General features: G+C 42.3%; 1 protein-coding gene across 1 annotated transcript in view; it reads right to left on the bottom strand.

Moving 5' to 3' along the window:
* The window catches only part of SLC19A2 (solute carrier family 19 member 2), a 118,724-nt gene that overhangs the window by 49,750 nt on the left and 45,214 nt on the right, over positions 1-23,760 (bottom strand). The window contains exon 3 of the mRNA XM_053706506.1: positions 9,100-9,331. Within this exon, the coding sequence (XP_053562481.1) occupies positions 9,100-9,331 (232 nt within the window). The remainder of the gene's footprint in view (positions 1-9,099; positions 9,332-23,760) is intronic.

Genomic DNA, 23,760 nt, shown 5'->3' with positions numbered 1-23,760 from the left:
AGAAGAACTATGTCAAAGGAAAGAAACAATTTCTTGATAAAAATTCTTTGTCCAGAACCACTTTAGGAAGAATCCAAAGTAGTGCCAAGATCTCTTTCATGCCGATGAGGCGGAAGATAAGGCGAATCACACTGCCAAGCTGAGAGTCCCGACACTCTCCGAGCAGATGAGATAGCAATAAGAAACAAAACCTTCCAGATAACAATTTAATATCTATGGAATGCAATGGCTCAATCAGAGCTTGCTGTAAAAACTTTAAAAACAAAGTTAAGGCTCCCAGGAGCAACAGATTTAAACATAGGCCTGATTCTGACCAAGGCCTAACCAAAAAAAATTATCACACCATAGAAGAAATTTATGCCATATCTTATGGAAACCTGTCTCGTAACAGGCTTGTAAGCCTGAATCAAGGTCACAAAGACCAACTCCGAAAAAAACCCACTTAGACAAAACTAAGCGTTCAATCTCCAAGCAGTCAGCTTCAGGGAAACAAAAAAAAAAAAAAAAAAAAAAAAAAAAAAACAAACAAAAAAAAAAAGGATAATGAAGGGACCCTGATTCAGAAGATCCTTTCTCTAGAGGCAGACTCCAAAGTGAAAAGAATACCTCTCCACTAGGTCCGCATACTAGATTCGGAGAGGCCACGCAGGGACTATTAGAATTCCCAATGCTCTCTCCTGTTGATACGATCAATGACTCGTGGAAGGAGAGGAAATGAAGGAGCCAGGTAAGCCAACCTGAAATTCCTAGGAACCGTCAGAGCATCTATCAGAACGGTCTGTGGATTTCTGGACATTGGCAACTTGGAAAATTTGCCTAAACATCGTCAAATCCAACTCCGCACCATCCATTTGAGAGAGAAGTTGGAAAAACCCCTCTGGAAAAAGAGTTCTCACTCCCCAGGAGGAAGTCTGCCTGCTCAGAAAAACCGCTTCCCAGTAGTCCACTCCTGGAATGCAAATAGGCAACAATTGTGAGCTTCCTCCCACTGAATAATCCAAGTCACCTCCTTCATGGCTAAGGAACTCAGAGTTCCTCCCTGGTTGTTGATGAAAACCATTGAGGTGACATTGTCCGCCTGGACCCAGACTTGAGAAGTTCAAAAACAGAATTTATGCTTACCTGATAAATTACTTTCTCCAACGGTGTGTCCGGTCCACGGCGTCATCCTTACTTGTGGGAATATCTCTTCCCCAACAGGAAATGGCAAAGAGTCCCAGCAAAGCTGTCCACATAGTCCCTCCTAGGCTCCGCCCACACCAGTCATTCGACCGACGGACAGGAGGAAAAAAACAGGAGAAACTATAGGGTGCCGTGGTGACTGTAGTTAGAGAAAATAATTCATCAAACCTGATTAAAAAACCAGGGCGGGTCGTGGACCGGACACACCGTTGGAGAAAGTAATTTATCAGGTAAGCATAAATTCTGTTTTCTCCAACATTGGTGTGTCCGGTCCACAGCGTCATCCTTACTTGTGGGAACCAATACCAAAGCTTTAGGACACGGATGAAGGGAGGGAGCAAATCAGGTTACCTAAACAGAAGGCACCACGGCTTGCAAAACCTTTCTCCCAAAAATAGCCTCTGAAGAAGCAAAAGTATCAAAATTTGTAAAATTTGGCAAAAGTGTGCAGTGAAGACCAAGTCGCTGCCTTACATATCTGATCAACAGAAGCCTCGTTCTTGAAGGCCCATGTGGAAGCCACAGCCCTAGTTGAGTGAGCTGTGATTCTTTCTGGAGGCTGCTGTCCGGCAGTCTCGTAAGCCAATCGGATGATGCTTTTAAGCCAAAAGGAAAGAGAGGTAGAAGTCGCTTTTTGACCTCTCCTTTTACCAGAATAGACGACAAACAGAGAAGAAGTTTGTCTGAACTCTTTTGTAGCTTCTAAATAGAATTTTAGAGCATGGACTACGTCTAAATTGTGTAACAAACGTTCCTTCTTTGAAACTGGATTCGGACACAAAGAAGGAACAACTATCTCCTGGTTAATATTTTTGTTAGAAACAACCTTTGGAAGAAAACCAGGCTTAGTACGCAAAACAACCTTATCTGCATGGAACACCAGATAGGGCGGAGAACACTGCAGAGCAGATAACTCTGAAACTCTTCTAGCAGAAGAAATAGCAACCAAAAACAAAACTTTCCAAGATAACAACTTAATATCTATGGAATGTAGAGGTTCAAACGGAACCCCTTGAAGAACTGAAAGAACTAGATTTAAACTCCAGGGAGGAGTCAAAGGTCTGTAAACAGGCTTGATCCTAACCAGAGCCTGAACAAATGCTTGAACATCTGGCACAGCTGCCAGTCGTTTGTGTAATAAGACAGATAAAGCAGAAATCTGTCCCTTTAGAGAACTCGCTGATAATCCTTTAGCCAAACCCTCTTGTAGAAAGGAAAGGATCTTAGGGATTTTGATCTTATTCCATAAGAATCCCTTGGATTCACACCAACAGATATATCTTTTCCATATTTTATGGTAAATTTTTCTAGTTACCGGTTTTCTGGCTTGAACTAGAGTATCTATCACAGAATCTGAAAACCCACGCTTTGATAGAATCAAGCGTTCAATTTCCAAGCAGTCAGCTGGAGGGAGACCAGATTTGGATGTTCGAATGGACCCTGTACAAGAAGATCCTGTCTCAAAGGTAGCGTCCATGGTGGCACCGATGACATATTCACCAGGTCTGCATACCAAGTCCTGCGTGGCCACGCAGGAGCTATCAAGATCAGAGGCCCTCTCCTGCTTGATCCTGGCTACCAGCCTGGGAATGAGAGGAAACGGTGGAAACACATAGGCTAGGTTGAAGGTCCAAGGCGCTACTAGTGCATCCACTAGAGTCGCCTTGGGATCCCTGGATCTGGACCCGTAGCAAGGAACCTTGAATTTCTGACGAGACGCCATCAGATCCATATCTGGAATGCCCCATAATTGAGTCAACTGGGCAAAGATCTCCGGGTGGAGTTCCCACCCCCCCGGATGGAACGTCTGACGACTCAGATAATCCGCCTCCCAGTTTTCCACACCTGGGATGTGGATCGCAGATAGGTAGCAGGAGTGATCCTCTGCCCATTTTATTATTTTGGTCACTTCTTTCATCGCCAGGGAACTCCTTGTTCCCCCCTGATGATTGATATAAGCAACAGTCGTCATGTTGTCTGATTGGAATCTTATGAATCTGGCCTTTGCTAGTTGAGGCCAAGCCCTGAGAGCATTGAATATCGCTCTCAGTTCCAGAATGTTTATCGGGAGAAGAGACTCTTCCCGAGACCATAGTCCCTGAGCTTTCAGGGATTCCCAGACCGCGCCCCAGCCCACTAGACTGGCGTCGGTCGTGACGATGACCCACTCTGGTCTGCGGAAGCTCATTCCCTGGGACAGGTGGTTCAGGGTTAGCCACCAACGGAGTGAGTCTCTGGTCTTCTGATCTACTTGAATCACTGGAGACAAGTCTGTACAGTCCCCATTCCACTGTTTCAGCATGCACAGTTGTAATGGTCTTAGATGAATTCGCGCAAAAGGAACTATGTCCATTGCTGCAACCATCAATCCTACTACTTCCATGCACTGAGCTACGGAAGGACGAGGAATAGAATGAAGAACTTGACAAGCGTTTAGAAGTTTTGACTTTCTGACTTCTGTCAGGAAAATCCTCATTTCTAAAGAATCTATTATTGTTCCCAAGAAGGGAACTCTTGTCGACGGAGACAGGGAACTTTTTTCTATGTTCACCTTCCATCCGTGAGATCTGAGAAAGGCCAGAACGATGTCTGTGTGAGCCTTTGCCTTTGAAAGAGACGACGCTTGTATTAGAATGTCGTCCAAGTACGGTACTACTGCAATGCCCCTTGGTCTTAGAACTGCTAGAAGGGATCCGAGTACCTTTGTGAAAATCCTTGGAGCAGTGGCTAACCCGAATGGGAGGGCCACAAACTGGTAATGTTTGTCCAGAAAGGCGAACCTTAGGAACTGATGATGTTCTTTGTGGATAGGAATATGTAGATACGCATCCTTTAGATCCACGGTAGTCATAAATTGACCTTCCTGGATTGTGGGTAGAATCGTTCGAATGGTTTCCATTTTGAACGATGGTACTCTGAGAAATTTGTTTAGGATCTTTAAATCCAGAATTGGTCTGAAGGTTCCCTCTTTTTTGGGAACTACAAACAGATTTGAGTAAAATCCCATTCCTTGTTCCGCCGTTGGAACTGGGTGTATCACTCCCATCTTTAACAGGTCTTCTACACAATGTAAGAATGCCTGTCTCTTTATTTGGTTTGAGGATAAGTGAGACATGTGGAACCTTCCCCTTGGGGGTAGTTCCTTGAATTCCAGAAGATAACCCTGAGAAACTATTTCTAGTGTCCAGGGATCCTGAACATCTCTTGCCCAAGCCTGAGCAAAGAGAGAGAGTCTGCCCCCTACTAGATCCGGTCCCGGATCGGGGGCTACTCCTTCATGCTGTTTTGTTAGCAGCAGCAGGCTTCTTGGCCTGCTTACCCTTGTTCCAGCCTTGCGTCGGTTTCCAGGCTGGTTTGGTTTGAGAGGCATTACCCTTTTGTTTAGAGGATGCAGAGTTAGAGGCCGGCCCGTTCCTGAAATTGCGAAAGGAACGAAAATTAGACTTATTCTTGGCTTTGAAAGGCCTATCTTGTGGGAGGGCATGGCCCTTTCCCCCAGTGATGTCTGAAATGATCTCTTTCAATTCTGGCCCAAAGAGAGTCTTACCCTTGAAGGGGATATTAAGTAGTTTTGTCCGCTGACCAAGACTTTAGCCAAAGCGCTCTGCGCGCCACAATTGCAAACCCTGAATTTTTCGCCGCTAATCTAGCTAGTTGCAAAGCGGCATCTAAAATAAAAGAATTAGCCAACTTGAGTGCGTGAACTCTGTCCCTAACCTCCTCATACGGAGTCTCTCTACTGAGCGACTTTTCTAGTTCCTCGAACCAGAACCACGCTGCTGTAGTGACAGGAACAATGCACGAAATGGGTTGCAGGAGGTAACCTTGCTGTACAAAAATCTTTTTAAGCAAACCCTCCAATTTTTTATCCATAGGATCTTTGAAAGCACAATTATCCTCAATAGGAATAGTAGTGCGCTTAGCTAGTGTAGAAACTGCCCCCTCGACCTTAGGGACTGTCTGCCATAAGTCCTTTCTGGGGTCGACCATAGGAAATAATTTCTTAAATATAGGAGGGGGGACAAAAGGTATGCCGGGCTTCTCCCACTCCTTATTCACTATGTCCGCCACCCGCTTGGGTATAGGAAAAGCGTCAGGGTGCACCGGAACCTCTAGGAACTTGTCCATCTTGCATAATTTTTCTGGAATGACCAGGTTGTCACAATCATCCAGAGTAGATAACACCTCCTTAAGCAGTGCGCGGAGATGCTCTAATTTAAATTTAAATGTCACAACATCAGGTTCTGCCTGTTGAGAAATTTTACCTGAATCTGAAATTTCCCCATCCGACAAAACCTCCCTCATGACCCCTTCAGATTGGTGTGAGGGTATGACAGAGCAATTATCAGCGCCCTCCTGCTCTACAGTGTTTAAAACAGAGCAATCACGCATTCTCTGATATGCAGGCATTTTCCAACTACTTTCAGATCCTCACACATGCATCTGCATGTCTTGCTCTCAAAAGTAACTGCGCAGTAATGGCGCGAAAATGAGGCTCAGCCTACAACTGGGAAGGCCCTTCCTGACTGGAAAGGTGTCTAACAGTGCCCGACATTAAAAAACGTTCCCCAAGCTTATAAGTGTGAATTACAAGCATAAACATGTATAAAATGCCCAAATAAAGCAATCGATTTTGCCCATAAAAGTGTCTACCAGTTTTATAGCCCATATTAAGCCCTTTATTCTGTTTGAGACTAAGAAAATGGCAGCCTTCCAGCATTACAGTCTTGTTAGAAATATGGCTAGTCATACCTTAAGCAGAAAAGTCTGCTAACTGTTTCCCCCAACTGAAGTTACTTCATCTCAACAGTCCTATGTGGAAACAGCAAACGATTTTAGTTACTGTCGGCTAAAATCATCTTCCTCTCACAAACAGAACTCTTCATCTTTTTCTGTTTCAGAGTAAATAGTACATACCAGCACTATTTTAAAATAACAAACTCTTGATAGTAGAATTAAAAAACTACAACTAAAACACCACATACTCTTAACCATCTCCGTGGAGATGTTGCCTGTGCAACGGCAAAGAGAATGACTGGGGTGGGCGGAGCCTAGGAGGGACTATGTGGACAGCTTTGCTGGGACTCTTTGCCATTTCCTGTTGGGGAAGAGATATCCCACAAGTAAGGATGACGCCGTGGACTGGACACACCAATGTTGGAGAAATAAAGCTACTCTGGCAGTCAAAATAATAAAATCTTGCTTGAAGTAAAAGAAATCCAATTTCTTCAGACACCGAAAACTTCACCTCCTCTTTGCACCGCAGGCAAAGAGAATGACTGGGGTTTGTGGTAAGGGAAGTGATACTTAACAGCTTTGCTGTGGTGCTCTTTGCCTCCTCCTGCTGGCCAGGAGTGATATTCCCAACAGTAATGGACGATGATCCGTGGACTCACCGTGTCATTAAAAAGAAAATAACAAACAGGCTGACAAGTCGCAACACTGGTTGCTAGGTGCGAATTTGCTAAAGTGACGAGATTGACAGCTCCTGCCCGCTCACAGCCAATCACGCGCGGGCAGTGGTGGGATTGCACACAAGTGCAAAATATCGCTCGTGTGCAATGCCAATTTCCGCCAGGGAAATTCAGCCTGCCAGAGGCGAGCTGCAGCGGACAGGGGCGCGTATGTGCGTCCCTGTCTGCCTCAGCTTGATAATATCGCCCTCTTAGTTGAATTTTGGACATTAATACATATGAATATATCCTAACTTTTATGTATGTTACTTTACGCTATAAGATCATCTGCAATGTGAAGATGAACTGAGAGGCCATCTTCAAACAGTCGTGGCCTCAGTTGCGTTCCGTCTGGTTTATTCAATTCCAGCGGACATCATCACTAAGGTGGCTTATGTAAATCATCAGGGCGGAACCCGCAGTTCTCCACCGATGAAATGGCGCCATCCCCCTTCTATGAGACCTTCCTATCATTGTAAACCCTGTCTAACTTAGGAATCTTGAGTTCCTCAGGTAGCTTAGCCTCTGGAACCACTAAAGTAGACAGGACCTCCTTTAGTAAAAAAAAACGCAAATGTTCAATTTTGAATCTAAAGGAGGGTTTCTCCGCCGGAGGAGATTTAGTAACAGACGTCTCAGATTCAGAAAGTTCACCCTCTGAAGCTACAGAGGTCAACTTATCCACTGACAGCTGAGACATACAGGCTAGATCCCATAGAAATTTAGATGACTAAGTCGGGAGAACTATGTTTAACCTTTCTTTAACGTTTCCCAGAGATAGGTAGGGCACTCAGGGCCACAGACACTGCCGACTGTAGCTGCATGGTAAAGTCCGCAGGAAAAAGGCCCCCTCCAGCTGGAGAATTAGTTGTGCCACGGGGAACTGCATGCGAAGAGGTTTGAGTAGACAGGGCAGAGATCTCTCAGGTCATAGAATCCTGAGAGGCTGATGGCTCAGAGGGACTAACTGCACTATGGGTATTGGCAGACTTAGCTCCCTTATTAGACTTTAAAATAGTGCTTAGGCAATTGGAACAAAATTGAGCAAACCACAGCCTCCTCACAATATAAACAGGTATTATTAGTCACTACAGAAGAAGTGGAATCCTCTAACATAGGATCAAAGTCCTCCATAGCTTTGGTATGCAATTCCACAGATGGAATAAAAAAAAAAAGATACAAAAAACAATATAATATAAACAGGCACTCTTTACAATCCCAATGGCTGCGGCACTCACCTCCTCCTAGACCCAGACAAATGATCAATGAAACACTCTCCTCAGGAGTGCTGTCTGCAGCAGGATCGCAAGGAAGTGAAAGAAGCCGCACAAGACAGGACTTCCCCTGCTATGCAAAAGAATGTTAAACTAATATGAGCTGCGCAACACTCAAAAATGTAAGTGAAACCTGTCTGTACCCAAGCCAAAAGCACACAGTCTTATGAGCCCAAACCTAATGCAGAACATAAAAATCCCCATAACTGTTCCCAATAATCTCCCTAAAGGATATATGAACCCTTGATCCTATTGAGGTATAGAGGAGTCACCCTGTGACCCTATACAGGAGTCCCTGCTATAACAATAAAGCGGACTTACCCTCTAGGATCCATGCTGTGGAACAGATACAGCCTCTCAAGTGTGACAGCATTGTAGTGACGCTCTGACAGGGACCTGAGTTATTAAGCAAGCAGTGAAACTCGTCAACACTGATTGATCAGGAGTTTTTAGCTAACAGTCTGGGTGGTTTCGCAGAAAAAAAAAAAAAACTTTCCCTGCATCTCCAGACTAACTTTCATCAAAACCTCACTGAGAGGTTTATATGATTACTTAAAACTCCAGTCCTCTCTTGAAGGGAACATACCCATTACAGGACTATCCAAATCTTCTGACACTTCTCTGCCACCTCCTCTAGTGACGAAAGGCAAAGAATGACTGGGAGGATAGTGGAAGTAGGAGGGATACTTAAGTCTTTGGCTGGGATGTCTTTGCCTCCTCCTGGTGACCAGGTGTTGTATTTCCCAACAGTAAGGAATGAAGTCTCCCTGCCTTATGGAAAAAAAAAAGAGGAGTTAAGAAGCAGCTCCCTAACCGCTGCCTCTTAACTCGTACCACTGCTCCTTAACTCATACGCCTCCTCTGAGGCGGCGGACATCAATCTGCCCAATCTCATACGATCGGGTTGATTGACACCCCCTGCTAGCGGCCGCGAATCTGCAGGAGGCGGCATTGCACAAGCAGTTCAACTGCTTGTGCAATGATAAATTGTCGGCATTTATCGATGTCTAGCAGACATGATCGCTACAGCGGATCATGTCCGCCAGACACTTGATAAAATCAGCCTCTATATTTCAGTAAGAAATATACAATATTATTAGCTTAGTTACCTGCCATACAAATTAATACAGAAGATGTGAATTAGCATTAAACATCAGGTAAAAAATAACTTTACAACATAACAATGTTACCTAGGAGTGTACAAACAGCTTCCACGCTGCCATTGTAAATATTTGTATGGGAAGATGGTGCCACCATCTCCCACAGTCCTTGCGCATAATTTACCACTTGACAGTAGCCACATGTCGATAATGCCCACCAAACTGACCAGCAGAGGAGTGTCCGGGAGGAATAACACTGCAGGAAGTACTTCCATAGCATTTTTAGCACATATATCAAGTCATTGCTGTTTTTCTTTGAGTTCTAAAAAAAAAAGCCATAAAAACAAAAGTATTTTAGAAGAAACACATGAACAAAGCTAAAAATGTATAAAAATGACATAACTAATTAAAAAAGACAACGCATTAAAGGGACAGTTTAGTGCGAAAATGTCATGCTTTAATTTGCAGAATTATATTAGATCTAGCAAAGGGGTAAAATACTAAGCTAAATTCTTGCTCGGGAGTCGCAAGTACTGCAGCTTCCAAGCTAAATACAGCTAGTGACTGGTGGGGTTATACGACTGCCACTGCTAATAAGTTCAACTACCGTGTCCTGTTCAGGACCAGCAGTTCTCTGAGGCTCCTGAGTGGGATTTTATCTATGTATATAACCCTTCTCAGGTACTACAAAAATGACATGTTCTAAGAAATTCTACACTTTTCTAAAAGACTTTACTTTTGGGAAAGCTCTGCTATTCCTTAATTTAAATGAGCTGAATATCTAGATACCTTCACTGCAGCTTCCATTACTTATTCCCACATGATCTCTGGATTGGATGCAAACCTACAACCAAGCTAGATCTAATATTGGTGTGAATGATAACAGTGCAAATTTGGATGACTTTGGGGCTTTTCAAAAGAACAAAAGATTTCAGCAAGGTAAGTTAATTAATGTTTAGAAATAAACAAAATACAATCATTAGTTAGTACAGTTTTTTTTATTTTTAAATAAAATCAATCCTGTAACAGCTACATTGCGAAAGCACAGAATGCCAGAATAGAGCAAGATGTTTCTATTAAAAGACAAAAGCAGCACTGTATGCATATCATGCAAAATGAATGTTCTTAGCAGATTGGCTTGTAGTCAGACCAGCAGGGTGATGGAAAGCACTGCAGGCAGAGTTGTCTTCTGTGTTTCTATATATCTACTGACATTCACAGATACCCTGACATAATATATATATATATATATAATAAAATAAGTATGCAATCTATCAAATATTACATTTGAGCATACTTAAATGGAAAGTACACTGTAAAACTGTTTTTATATGAATGTATTTTTATGACTTGTTATACTAGCTGCAGGGTATAAAATTATGAGAAATTGCATTTTCAGGTTTATTTGTGTACAGGTATAACTCACTTTACAGCGCTTTGCTAATACAGCGCTTTGTGGAGCTGAAGTTCAACCTCCAAGAATTTTGAAACAGTGCTGTAATCATTTTGAGATTGCAAGAAAAGTGACTGCCACCATTTTGTTAAGCGCAGTTCCCTCGGTTTACATTATTACAGTGCAATCTGTGCCTCAGTGGTATAGTCTGGCAAATTGTACTACAGTAATTGTCACTATTTTACAGGTACAGTATTTATTGAATAGTAATTGAATACTGTGCTGTGCTAGTGTTAAACTAAACATAGCACTATTGCACCCCTAATATATGTTTTCAAAACACACTGGCAAGTGAAAAGAAAGCTAAAACTGCCTTGTTTCACTTTACAGCGGGGCTCTGGTCCCTAACCCGCTATATGAGCGGGGTATACCTGTATATGAAGTAGCTGGTTTTGGGCTTTAAAACCACAGCCTATTATAATGGGTTGAGCTTCAGGCAATATCAGATCTCATTATGTTATCACTTATATCTACACAGAGTTGCTTCCTTATGTTATATTTGTCTTGAAAACCAAAGATCAATACTTAGTTAAGTAATAAAATTATAATTTTCCATTGTTCTCTCTATCATGCCCCCCACTGAGAGAGTGTAATTTCTTCTGCTGGCTGTGTTTACTTAGGCTATTCAATAGAATATACTCCAGTATAGAAACTTTCAGTATAGGTTGGGATACCACAGGCTAAATCGGCTATTTCAAATGCCAAAATAGGGGTAAAGGAGCTAATTGTTAACAATTTAAAACACCCCAGCAGGTAAAATTAATCACTGGGAACAATTTGAAGGGGAGAACATTTTTGGGTAAACTGTCCCTTTAATACCATGGCTGGATACATCCTGTGTAATGCAAATCTGGGGTCAGAAATTGGATGCCTTGCCGATTACACATCAGAATTCAGTTCAGACCTCTCTCCCCACTCACTATGCTAAATTACACCTTTGTTCAATACATTTGCTCAGATCAAAATCTATGACTTAAATAATTGCCCTAATAACAGTCCAGATAGATGATGACCCCATGTGAAGATAACAGATATACTTGTCTGCAATGGCTTTTTGAAGCTAGCTGAAGCTCAGGAAGATAGTAATTAACACTTGGCAATCAAATGTTAGATCACAAAGCCCCTTGAAGATTCTCAATATGCATCCTGGTGTGGAAGGAACATATGCCAAAATCCACTTACAGGCATGTGAAAACAGTTTGCGATTTTAAATAACCTATATTAAAAATTTTCAAAATATAATTCATACCTCAGTATGGTTTAAATATAAATATACAAGTCTGAGAGATTGTCTGTTTGTATAATATTAAATATGAAGTGACTTTAATAGCTGCATTGGTAGATTTAAAATGTGTTCACAAATCTCAGAATAAACACATCTTCTTTTATTTCCAGATATCTGAATAGACAGAAGAGTACCAATGCAGGAATACCATGCAATAAGTTGCCCCATAAATTGTACCTAAATTGTGTTTTCGTGCATTCAGAGTGACACTGTAAAGAGATGTAGGCTATATTTATATTGAAAAGAAATGTGATTTTTTAACACATCTTTTAAAATATTATTAGTAGTATACTCATGTTTAGTATGAACATACTCAGGGTAAATAGTATAAAATAATACCATATATATTGGACACATTGTTTGCGGATACTGGAAATTAAGTGTATTTAATAACACTTTAAAAGTTAGATATTAAACTGTTAGCAGTATATGATAGTGAAACTGTTTGACAGTGTCTGCTGCCACCAACAGTTCAGAAATGGTATTGTAACCAAAAGGTATTTGGCTGCTCAGGGAAGCATTTCCCAAATAACTAATGAGATGTTCAGCACTGATAAGAGCGTATCCGAATATTCACCAATGATTACAGAATAGAGGTGGGCTTATCACTTGATAAAAACCTGATGCATAGGAGAAAAGGGGTCTTTTGAGGAAATTTTGACTGACTCACAACTGCTGCCTTTGGAACACGGTCTAATTATGAATTGCATAAACCTTTTATTTATGACGGTGAACTGTATTAATCTGAAACTTTCAAATTGGTTTATTTACAGTATACGGTTGCTCTATATTTTTAAATGTTTTAAATCAAGGTATTCTAAAACTATAGTTGTATCGTAGTGTGATTTAAAAGGAGATTTATTCTTACATGTAATATTGATTAGACCAAGGGTAGTAAGTATATTGGTATTAAATGTTTAGAAAGAATTTTTGTATTTTAATATCATAAGTTAATTACAGTTATTGAGATAGAAAATATATATATATATATATATATCTATCTGTATATAGAGATAGAAAATATATAATATAGTGTGTATATATATATATATATATATATATATATATATATATATATATATATATATATATATATATATAATACACACACACAGATAGAGGAAGGTAAAAGCTTTATTTCATTGGTGTGTATTTGGCACCATTAGTAGCCCAATTTGATTGCGTGCAACCCCCATATATGGTTCTTGGAAATGCCTCTGCTTTTAATAATTTATTCTGTATTCAGATATTTTGCAAAACAGTGCTTTATTGCTGATATATACTATATATAGAAAAATAAAATATTATGCTCCTTTAACTGTTAGAAATATTAAAGGGGATATTTAAATTGTATTCTTTTTAAACAGACCCTACGAGCAAAAACAATAATTTATGCTTAATTTCTTTCCGGACAGGGAGAGTCCACGACGTCATTCCAATTACTAGTGGGAATATCACTCCTGGCCAGCAGGAGGAGGCAAAGAGCACAACAGCAAAGCTGTTAAAGGGGCAGTCTAGTCCAAAATAAACTTTCAGGATTTAGATAGAGAAGGTAATTTTAAACAATTTTCCAATTTACTTTTATCACCAATTTTGCTTTGTTCTTTATGTATTCTTATTTGAAAGATAAACCTAGGAGGTTCATATGCTCATTTCTAAGCCCATGAAGGCCGTCTCTTCTCTCAGGGCATTTTGACAGTTTTTCACCACTAGAGGGTGTTAGTTCATGTGTGTCATATAGGATAACCCTGTGCTCATGCATGTTGAGTTCCAGTGAGCTAGCTCTGAAAAAATAACGGTCCTAAATAAGGGTGGGGTCGTGGACTATCCATGTCCGGAAAGAAAGAAACGTATCAGGTAACCATACATTTTGTTTTCTTTCCCAAGACATGGAGAGTCTGCAACGTTATTCCAATAACTAGTGGGAACCAATACCCAAGCTAGAAGACACGGAATGAATAGGGAGGGAGAACAAGACAGGCAGACCTTAATAGAAGGCACCACCGCTTGAAGAACCTGTCTCCCAAAAGAGGCCTAGCCGAGGCAAAAGTATCAAATTGAAAAAAGGAAATTTATGCTTACCTGATAAATTGATTTCTTTTACAATATACCGAGTCCACGGTTTTCATCCTTACTTGTGAGATATAATCCTCCTGTTAACAGGAAGTGGCAAAGAGCACCACAGCAGAGCTGCCATATAGCTCCTCCCTTAACTCCTCCCCCTAGTCATTCGACCGAAGGTATAGGAAGAGAAAGGGAAAAACTAAAAAAGGTGCAGAGGTGACTGAAGATTAGAAACATAAATCCTGTCTCAAATAACAGGGTGGGCCGTGGACTCGTAAAAGAAATCAATTTATCAGGTAAGCATAAATTTACTTTTCTTTTACAAGATATACCGAGTCCACGGTTTTTATCCTTACTTGTGGGATACCAATACCAAAGCTTTAGGACACGGATGAAAGGGAGGGACAAGACAGGAACCTAAACGGAAGGCACCAGTGCTTGAAGAACCCTTCTCCCAAAAATAGCCTGAGAAGAAGCAAAAGTATCAAATTTGGAAAATTTGGAAAAAGTATGAAGAGAAGACCAAGTCGCAGCCTTACAAATCTGTTCAACAGAAGCATCGTTTTTAAAAGCCCATGTGGAAGCCACAGCTCTAGTGGAATGAGCCGTAATCTTATCAGGAGGCTGCTGTCCAGCAGTCTCATATGCCAGGCGGATGATGCTTTTCAGCCAAAAAGAGAGAGGGGTAGCCGTAGCTTTTTGACCCCTAAGCTTTCCAGAACAAACAACAAAAAGAGAAGATGTTTGACGAAAATCCTTGGTCGCTTGTAAATAGAATTTCAAAGCACGAACCACTTCCAAGTTATGTAACAGGCGTTCCTTCTTAGAGGAAGGATTAGGACACAAGGAAGGAACCACAATTTCCTGATTAATATTCTTATTTGAAACAACCTTAGGAAGGAATCCAGGTTTAGTACGCAAAACCAACTTATCAGAATGGAATATGAGATAAGGGGAATCACATTGTAACGCAGAAAGCTCAAGAGATAGCAACGAGAAACAAAACTTTCCAAGATAACAGCTAAACATCTATAGAATGCATGGGTTCAAACGGAACCCCTTGAAGAACATTAAGAACTAAATTCAAACTCCATGGTGGAGCAATAGGTTTAAACACAGGCTTGATTCTGATTAAAGTCTGACAAAAAGCCTGAACGTCTGGAGCATCTGCCAGACGCTTATGAAGCAAAATTGACAAAGCAGAAATGTGTCCCTTTAAAGGAACTAGCTGATAACCCTTTCTCCAATCCTTCTTGGAGAAACGATGAAATCCTTGGAATTTGAACCTTACTCCATGACCCTTGGATTCGCACCAATAAAGATATTTACGGCATATCTTATGGTAAATTCTTCTAGTGACCGGCTTGCGAGCCTGAATCAGAGTGTCAATAACCGACTCAGAGAAACCCCGCTTAGATAAAATCAAGCGTTCAATCTCCAAGCAGTCAGCTGCAGAGAAGTTAGATTTGGGTGTTGGAACGGACCTTGAATGAGAAGGTCCCGTCTCAATGGCAGCGACGACATTTCTACCAGATCTGCATACCAGGTCCTGCGTGGCCATGCAGGAGCTATTAGAATTACTGAAGCCCTCTCCTGTTTGATCCTTGCAATCACACGAGGCATGAGAGGAAAAGGTGGAAACACATAAGCCAGGTTGAACGACCAGGGTACTGCTAGAGCGTCTATCAGCACAGCCTGGGGATCCCTGGATCTGGACCCGTAAAGAGGAAGTTTGGCATTCTGTTGAGAAGCCATCAGATCCAATTAAGGTGTGCCCCATTGATGAATCAAAGCTGCAAACACCTCCGGATGGAGTTCCCAATCCCCCGGATGAAAAGTCTGACGACTTAGGAAATCCGCTTCCCAGTTCTCTACTCCTGAAAACAGAATTTATGTTTACCTGATAAATTACTTTCTCCAACGGTGTGTCCGGTCCACGGCGTCATCCTTACTTGTGGGATAGTCTCCTCCCCAACAGGAAATGGCAAAGAGCCCAGCAAAGCTGGTCACATGATCCCTCCTAGGCTCCGCCTTCCCCAGTCATTCGACCGACGTAAAGGAGGAATATTTGCATAGGAGAAACCATATGATACCGTGGTGACTGTAGTTAAAGAAAATAAATTATCAGACCTGATTAAAAAACCAGGGCGGGCCGTGGACCGGACACACCGTTGGAGAAAGTAATTTATCAGGTAAACATAAATTCTGTTTTCTCCAACATAGGTGTGTCCGGTCCACGGCGTCATCCTTACTTGTGGGAACCAATACCAAAGCTTTAGGACACGGATGAAGGGAGGGAGCAAATCAGGTCACCTAGATGGAAGGCACCACGGCTTGCAAAACCTTTCTCCCAAAAATAGCCTCAGAAGAAGCAAAAGTATCAAACTTGTAAAATTTAGTAAAAGTGTGCAGTGAAGACCAAGTCGCTGCCTTACATATCTGATCAACAGAAGCCTCGTTCTTGAAGGCCCATGTAGAAGCCACAGCCCTAGTGGAATGAGCTGTGATTCTTTCAGGAGGCTGCCGTCCGGCAGTCTCGTAAGCCAATCTGATGATGCTTTTAATCCAAAAAGAGAGAGAGAGAGGTAGAAGTTGCTTTTTGACCTCTCCTTTTACCAGAATAAACAACAAACAAGGAAGATGTTTGTCTAAAATCCTTTGTAGCATCTAAATAGAATTTTAGAGCACGAACTACATCCAAATTGTGCAACAAACGTTCCTTCTTTGAAACTGGATTCGGACACAAAGAAGGTACGACTATCTCCTGGTTAATGTTTTTGTTAGAAACAACTTTCAGAAGAAAACCAGGTTTAGTACGCAGAACCACCTTATCTGCATGGAACACCAGATAAGGAGGAGAACACTGCAGGGCAGATAATTCTGAAACTCTTCTGGCAGAAGAAATTGCAACCAAAAACAAAACTTTCCAAGATAATAACTTAATATCAACGGAATGTAAGGGTTCAAACGGAACCCCCTGAAGAACTGAAAGAACTAAATTGAGACTCCAAGGAGGAGTCAAAGGTTTGTAAACAGGCTTGATTCTAACCAGAGCCTGAACAAAGGCTTGAACATCTGGCACAGCTGCCAGCTTTTTGTGAAGTAACACAGACAAGGCAGAAATCTGTCCCTTCAAAGAACTTGCAGATAATCCTTTCTCCAAACCTTCTTGAAGAAAGGATAGAATCTTAGGAATTTTTATCTTGTCCCAAGGGAATCCTTTAGATTCACACCAATAGATATATTTTTTCGATATTTTGTGGTAGATTTTTCTAGTTACAGGCTTTCTGGCCTGAACAAGAGTATCAATGACAGAATCTGAGAACCCTCGCTTTGATAAGATCAAGCGTTCAATCTCCAAGCAGTCAGTTGGAGTGAGACCAGATTCGGATGTTCGAACGGACCTTGAACAAGAAGGTCTCGTCTCAAAGGTAGCTTCCATGGTGGAGCCGATGACATATTCACCAGGTCTGCATACCAAGTCCTGCGTGGCCACGCAGGAGCTATCAAGATCACTGATGCCCTCTCCTGATTGATCCTGGCTACCAGCCTGGGGATGAGAGGAAACGGCGGGAATACATAAGCTAGTTTGAAGGTCCAAGGTGCTACTAGTGCATCTACTAGAGTCGCCTTGGGATCCCTGGATCTGGACCCGTAGCAAGGAACCTTGAAGTTCTGACGAGAGGCCATCAGATCCATGTCTGGAATGCCCCACAGTTGAGTGATTTGGGCAAAGATTTCTGGATGGAGTTCCCACTCCCCCGGATGAAATGTCTGACGACTCAGAAAATCCGCTTCCCAGTTTTCCACTCCTGGAATGTGGATTGCAGACAAGTGGCAGGAGTGAGTCTCCGCCCATTGAATGATTTTGGTCACTTCTTCCATCGCCAGGGAACTCCTTGTTCCCCCCTGATGGTTGATGTACGCAACAGTCGTCATGTTGTCTGATTGAAACCGTATGAACTTGGTCTCTGCTAGCTGAGGCCAAGCCTTGAGAGCATTGAATATCGCTCTCAGTTCCAGAATATTTATCGGGAGAGTAGATTCTTCCCGAGACCAAAGACCCTGCGCTTTCAGGGGTCCCCAGACCGCGCCCCAGCCCACCAGACTGGCGTCGGTCGTGACAATGACCCACTCTGGTCTGCGGAAGCTCATCCCCTGTGACAGGTTGTCCAGGGACAGCCACCAACTGAGTGAATCTCTGGTCCTCTGATCTACTTGTATCGTCGGAGACAAGTCTGTATAGTCCCCATTCCACTGACTGAGCATGCACAGTTGTAATGGTCTTAGATGAATTCGCGCAAAAGGAACTATGTCCATTGCCGCTACCATCAAACCTATTACTTCCATGCACTGCGCTATGGAAGGAAGAGGAACAGAATGAAGTATTTGACAAGAGTTTAGAAGTTTTGATTTTCTGGCCTCTGTCAGAAAAATCCTCATTTCTAAGGAGTCTATTATTGTTCCCAAGAAGGGAACCCTCGTTGACGGAGATAGAGAACTTTTTTCTACGTTCACTTTCCACCCGTGAGATCTGAGAAAGGCCAGGACAATGTCCGTGTGGGCCTTTGCTTGTGGAAGGGACGACGCTTGAATCAGAATGTCGTCCAAGTAAGGTACTACTGCAATGCCCCTTGGTCTTAGCACCGCTAGAAGGGACCCTAGTACCTTTGTGAAAATTCTTGGAGCAGTGGCTAATCCGAACGGAAGTGTCACAAACTGGTAATGCTTGTCCAGGAATGCGAACCTTAGGAACCGATGATGTTCCTTGTGGATAGGAATATGCAGATACGCATCCTTTAAATCCACCGTGGTCATGAATTGACCTTCCTGGATGGAAGGAAGAATTGTTCGAATGGTTTCCATTTTGAACGATGGAACCTTGAGAAACTTGTTTAGGATCTTGAGATCTAAGATTGGTCTGAATGTTCCCTCTTTTTTGGGAACTACGAACAGATTGGAGTAGAACCCCATCCCTTGTTCTCCTAATGGAACAGGATGAATCACTCCCATTTTTAACAGGTCTTCTACACAATGTAAGAATGCCTGTCTTTTTATTTGGTCTGAAGACAATTGAGACCTGTGGAACCTCCCCCTTGGGGGAAGCCCCTTGAATTCCAGAAGATAACCTTGGGAGACTATTTCTAGCGCCCAAGGATCCAGAACATCTCTTGCCCAAGCCTGAGCGAAGAGAGAGAGTCTGCCCCCCACCAGATCCGGTCCCGGATCGGGGGCCAACATCTCATGCTGTCTTGGTAGCAGTGGCAGGTTTCTTGGCCTGCTTTCCTTTGTTCCAGCCTTGCATTGGCCTCCAGGCTGGCTTGGCTTGAGAAGTATTACCCTCTTGCTTAGAGGACGTAGCACTTGGGGCTGGTCCGTTTCTGCGAAAGGGACGAAAATTAGGTTTATTTTTGGCCTTGAAAGACCTATCCTGAGGAAGGGCGTGGCCCTTGCCCCCAGTGATATCAGAAATAATCTCTTTCAAGTCAGGGCCAAACAGCGTTTTCCCCTTGAAAGGAATGTTAAGCAATTTGTTCTTGGAAGACGCATCCGCTGACCAAGATTTTAGCCAAAGCGCTCTGCGTGCCACAATAGCAAAACCAGAATTTTTCGCCGCTAACCTAGCCAATTGCAAAGTGGCGTCTAGGGTGAAAGAATTAGCCAATTTGAGAGCATGAATTCTGTCCATAATCTCCTCATAAGAAGAATTATTATTGAGCGCCTTTTCTAGTTCATCGAACCAGAAACACGCTGCTGTAGTGACAGGAACAATGCATGAAATTGGTTGTAGAAGGTAACCTTGCTGAACAAACATCTTTTTAAGCAAACCCTCTAATTTTTTATCCATAGGATCTTTGAAAGCACAACTATCTTCTATGGGTATAGTGGTGCGTTTGTTTAGAGTAGAAACCGCCCCCTCGACCTTGGGGACTGTCTGCCATAAGTCCTTTCTGGGGTCGACCATAGGAAACAATTTCTTAAATATGGGGGGAGGGACGAAAGGTATACCGGGCCTTTCCCATTCTTTATTTACAATGTCCGCCACCCGCTTGGGTATAGGAAAAGCTTCGGGGGGCCCCGGGACCTCTAAGAACTTGTCCATTTTACATAATTTCTCTGGAATGACCAAATTCTCACAATCATCCAGAGTAGATAACACCTCCTTAAGCAGAGCGCGGAGATGTTCCAATTTAAATTTAAATGTAATCACATCAGGTTCTGCTTGTTGAGAAATTTTCCCTGAATCTGAAATTTCTCCCTCAGACAAAACCTCCCTGGCCCCCTCAGACTGGTGTAGGGGCACTTCAGAACCAATATCATCAGCGTCCTCATGCTCTTCAGTATTTTCTAAAACAGAGCAGTCGCGCTTTCGCTGATAAGTGGGCATTTTGGCTAAAATGTTTTTGATAGAATTATCCATTACAGCCGTTAATTGTTGCATAGTAAGGAGTATTGGCGCACTAGATGTACTAGGGGCCTACTGTGTGGGCAAGACTGGTGTAGACGAAGGAGGGGATGATGCAGTACCATGCTTACTCCCCTCACTTGAGGAATCATCTTGGGCATCATTTTCTCTAAATTTTGTGTCACATAAATCACATCTATTTAAATGAGAAGGAACCTTGGCTTCCCCACATACAGAACACAGTCTATCTGGTAGTTCAGACATGTTAGACAGGCATAAACTTGATAAAGTACAAAAAACATTTTAAAATAAAACCGTTACTGTCACTTTAAATTTTAAACTGAACACACTTTATTACTGCAAATGTGAAAAAGTATGAAGGAATTGTTCAAAATTCACCAAAATTTCACCACAGTGTCTTAAAGCCTTAAAAGTATTGCACACCAAATTTGGAAGCTTTAACCCTTAAAATAACGGAACCGGAGCCGTTTTTATATTTAACCCCTTTACAGTCCCTGGTATCTGCTTTGCTGAGACCCAACCAAGCCCAAAGGGGAATACGATACCAAATGACGCCTTCAGAAAGTATTTTCTATGTATCAGAGCTCCTCACACATGCATCTGCATGTCATGCTTCCTAAAAACAAGTGCGCAATAGAGGCGCGAAAATGAGACTCTGCCTATGATTAGGGAAAGCCCCTAGAGAATAAGGTGTCCAATACAGTGCCTGCCGGTTATTTTACATAATTCCCAAGATTAAAATAATTCCTCAAGGCTATGGAGTATAAAATATGCTTATATATAAATCGTTTTAGCCCAGAAAATGTCTACAGTCTTAAAAGCCCTTGTGAAGCCCTTTTTTTTCTTTATGTAATAAAAATGGCTTACCGGATCCCATAGGGAAAATGACAGCTTCCAGCATTACATCGTCTTGTTAGAATGTGTCATACCTCAAGCAGCAAAAGTCTGCTCACTGTTTCCCCCAACTGAAGTTAATTTCTCTCAACAGTCCTGTGTGGAAACAGCCATCGATTTTAGTAACGGTTGCTAAAATCATTTTCCTCTTACCAACAGAAATCTTCATCTCTTTTCTGTTTCAGAGTAAATAGTACATACCAGCACTATTTTAAAATAAAACTCTTGATTGAATAATAAAAACTACAGTTAAACACTAAAAAACTCTAAGCCATCTCCGTGGAGATGTTGCCTGTACAACGGCAAAGAGAATGACTGGGGAAGGCGGAGCCTAGGAGGGATCATGTGACCAGCTTTGCTGGGCTCTTTGCCATTTCCTGTTGGGGAGGAGAATATCCCACAAGTAAGGATGACGCCGTGGACCGGACACACCTATGTTGGAGAAATATAGATCGCAGAGAGATGGCAAGAATGAGTCTCCGCTCATCAGATTATTTTTGATACTTCTATCATCGCTAGAGAACTTCTTGTCCCCCCTGATGAATGATATATGCCACAGTCGTGATGTTGTCCGACTGGAATCTTATGAATTTGGCCGAAGCCAACTGAGGCCACGCCTGAAGCGCGTTGAATATCGCTCTCAGTTCCAGAATATTGATTGGCAATTAAGACTCCACCTGAGTCCACAGGGAGTTCCAGACTGCACCCCAGCCCAGGAGGCTGGCGTCCGTCGTTACTATGACCCAAGATGGCCTGCGAAAGCACATCCCCTGGGACAGATGGTCTTGAGACAACCACCACTGAAGAGAATCTCTTGTCTCCTGGTCCAGATTTATCTGAGGAGATACATTCACATAATCCCCATTCCACTGCCTGAGCATGCACAGTTGTAGTGGCCTGAGATGAAATCGAGCAAACTGAATGATGTCCATTGCTGCAACCATTAGACCGATAACTTCCATACACTGAGCCACTGTTGGCCGATGAATGGACTGCAGAGTTCGGCAAGTATTTAGAATCTTTGATTTTCTGACCTCCGTCAGAAATATTTTCATGTTTACTGAGTCTATCAGAGTTCCCAGGAATGGGACTCTTGTTTGAGGGACTAGTGAACTCTTTTCTATGTTCACCTTCCAACCGTCTCTATAGGAATCATAGTCCTCTTAGCCAGAGTAGAAATAGCCCCTCCTACTTTAGGCACCGTGCGCCATGAATCTAATGGAATCAGCAACAGGAAACATCTTTTTAAAAATGGGAGACGGGGAGAAAGGTATTCCTAGATTCTTCCATTTCTTTGAAATAATCTCTGTCACACGGTCTGGAACAGGAAATACTTCCACAGAGGAAGGAACATCATAGTATTTATTAAGTTTACTAGATTCCTTAGGGTTAACAACAGAAGTAGCCAATACCTCCTTTAACAGTACACGGGTGTTCAAGCTTAAATCTGAAGTTTACATCTTCAGTATCAGATGAAGGAATTATACTGTCTGAATCTGAGATTTCACCCTCAGAGGCTACCAAGGTATCCTCTGCATCAGACTTATGAGGGAGGACAACCTGCGTAGCAGCAGACGGAACAGACACCTTACACTCTGAAATTTTTTTACATTTTCTCTTGCGCTTCCCTAACATGGGAAAAGCAGATACTGTTGCAGATATTGCAGAAGATCTGATGGCACATACACTCCAGGAGGCTGAGAGAACTGCAGGGCACTGTATGTGACGCCATTGAGGCTTGGGACTTTCAGGATGATGCTGTTCAGGCAATGCCACAGCTTTCTCTTCAGAGACATTGGGCTCAGAGGGCAACAATCTCTTTACATTCAAGAGTTCTAGCTAAGCATGCAGCACAGAATTGCATAGCAAAAAACAATCTGTGCCTCAAGGCATAGTAGGCATTTGTTAAGACACAGAGTCCTGCTCCATGTCCATAATATTCAATAAGAAAACCCCCCAAATTAATTGAGAAATTGTATTAAATCATTTTAAATTGGTACTGTCACTTAAAGTACCTCAGAGTGTTTAACACTACGTATCGCAAGCTAACAAAAACTAAATTAGGACCTCCACACCTCAGTCTAGCTGAGGTGTCTTATCTGACCTCCATTTTGAAATATGACAAAAAGAAACAGAGAGATCTCCTGACGAACGAGGGAACCCCAGAGATGCCAGCAACAGAGAAGACGCCGCTCCGCTTAACACACTGAAGAGGAACAGCATGTCACATGACTTTCCGACTAGAAACTGCGCAACTTAAATAAAAAGCGCACTTTTCTAAGAGACAGTTTAACCGCAACAGTCCCTGGCACATAAACTCCTCCTACTATTCATAAACCCATATGAATATAAAATATAACAGCCACAAAAAGGAACACAGAGGAAAAAGCTTAATTACAAAAACACTTACCTGATAAATGTATTTCTTTTTCGATACGATGAGTCCACGGATTTCATCCTTACTTGTGGGATATTGCCTCCTGGTCAGCAGGAGGCGGCAAAGAGCACCACAGCAGAGCTGTATAAATAGCTCCTCCCTTCCCTCCAAACCCAGTCATTGAACCGAAGTTAGGAAGAGAAAGGAAAAGCCAAGGTGCAGAGGTGTCTGAAGTTTATCAAAAATATAAT

This window comes from Bombina bombina, chromosome 3, assembly GCF_027579735.1.
Source record: "Bombina bombina isolate aBomBom1 chromosome 3, aBomBom1.pri, whole genome shotgun sequence".
NCBI lineage: Eukaryota > Metazoa > Chordata > Amphibia > Anura > Bombinatoridae > Bombina > Bombina bombina.
This window is presented reverse-complemented; position numbering and strand designations above follow the sequence as displayed.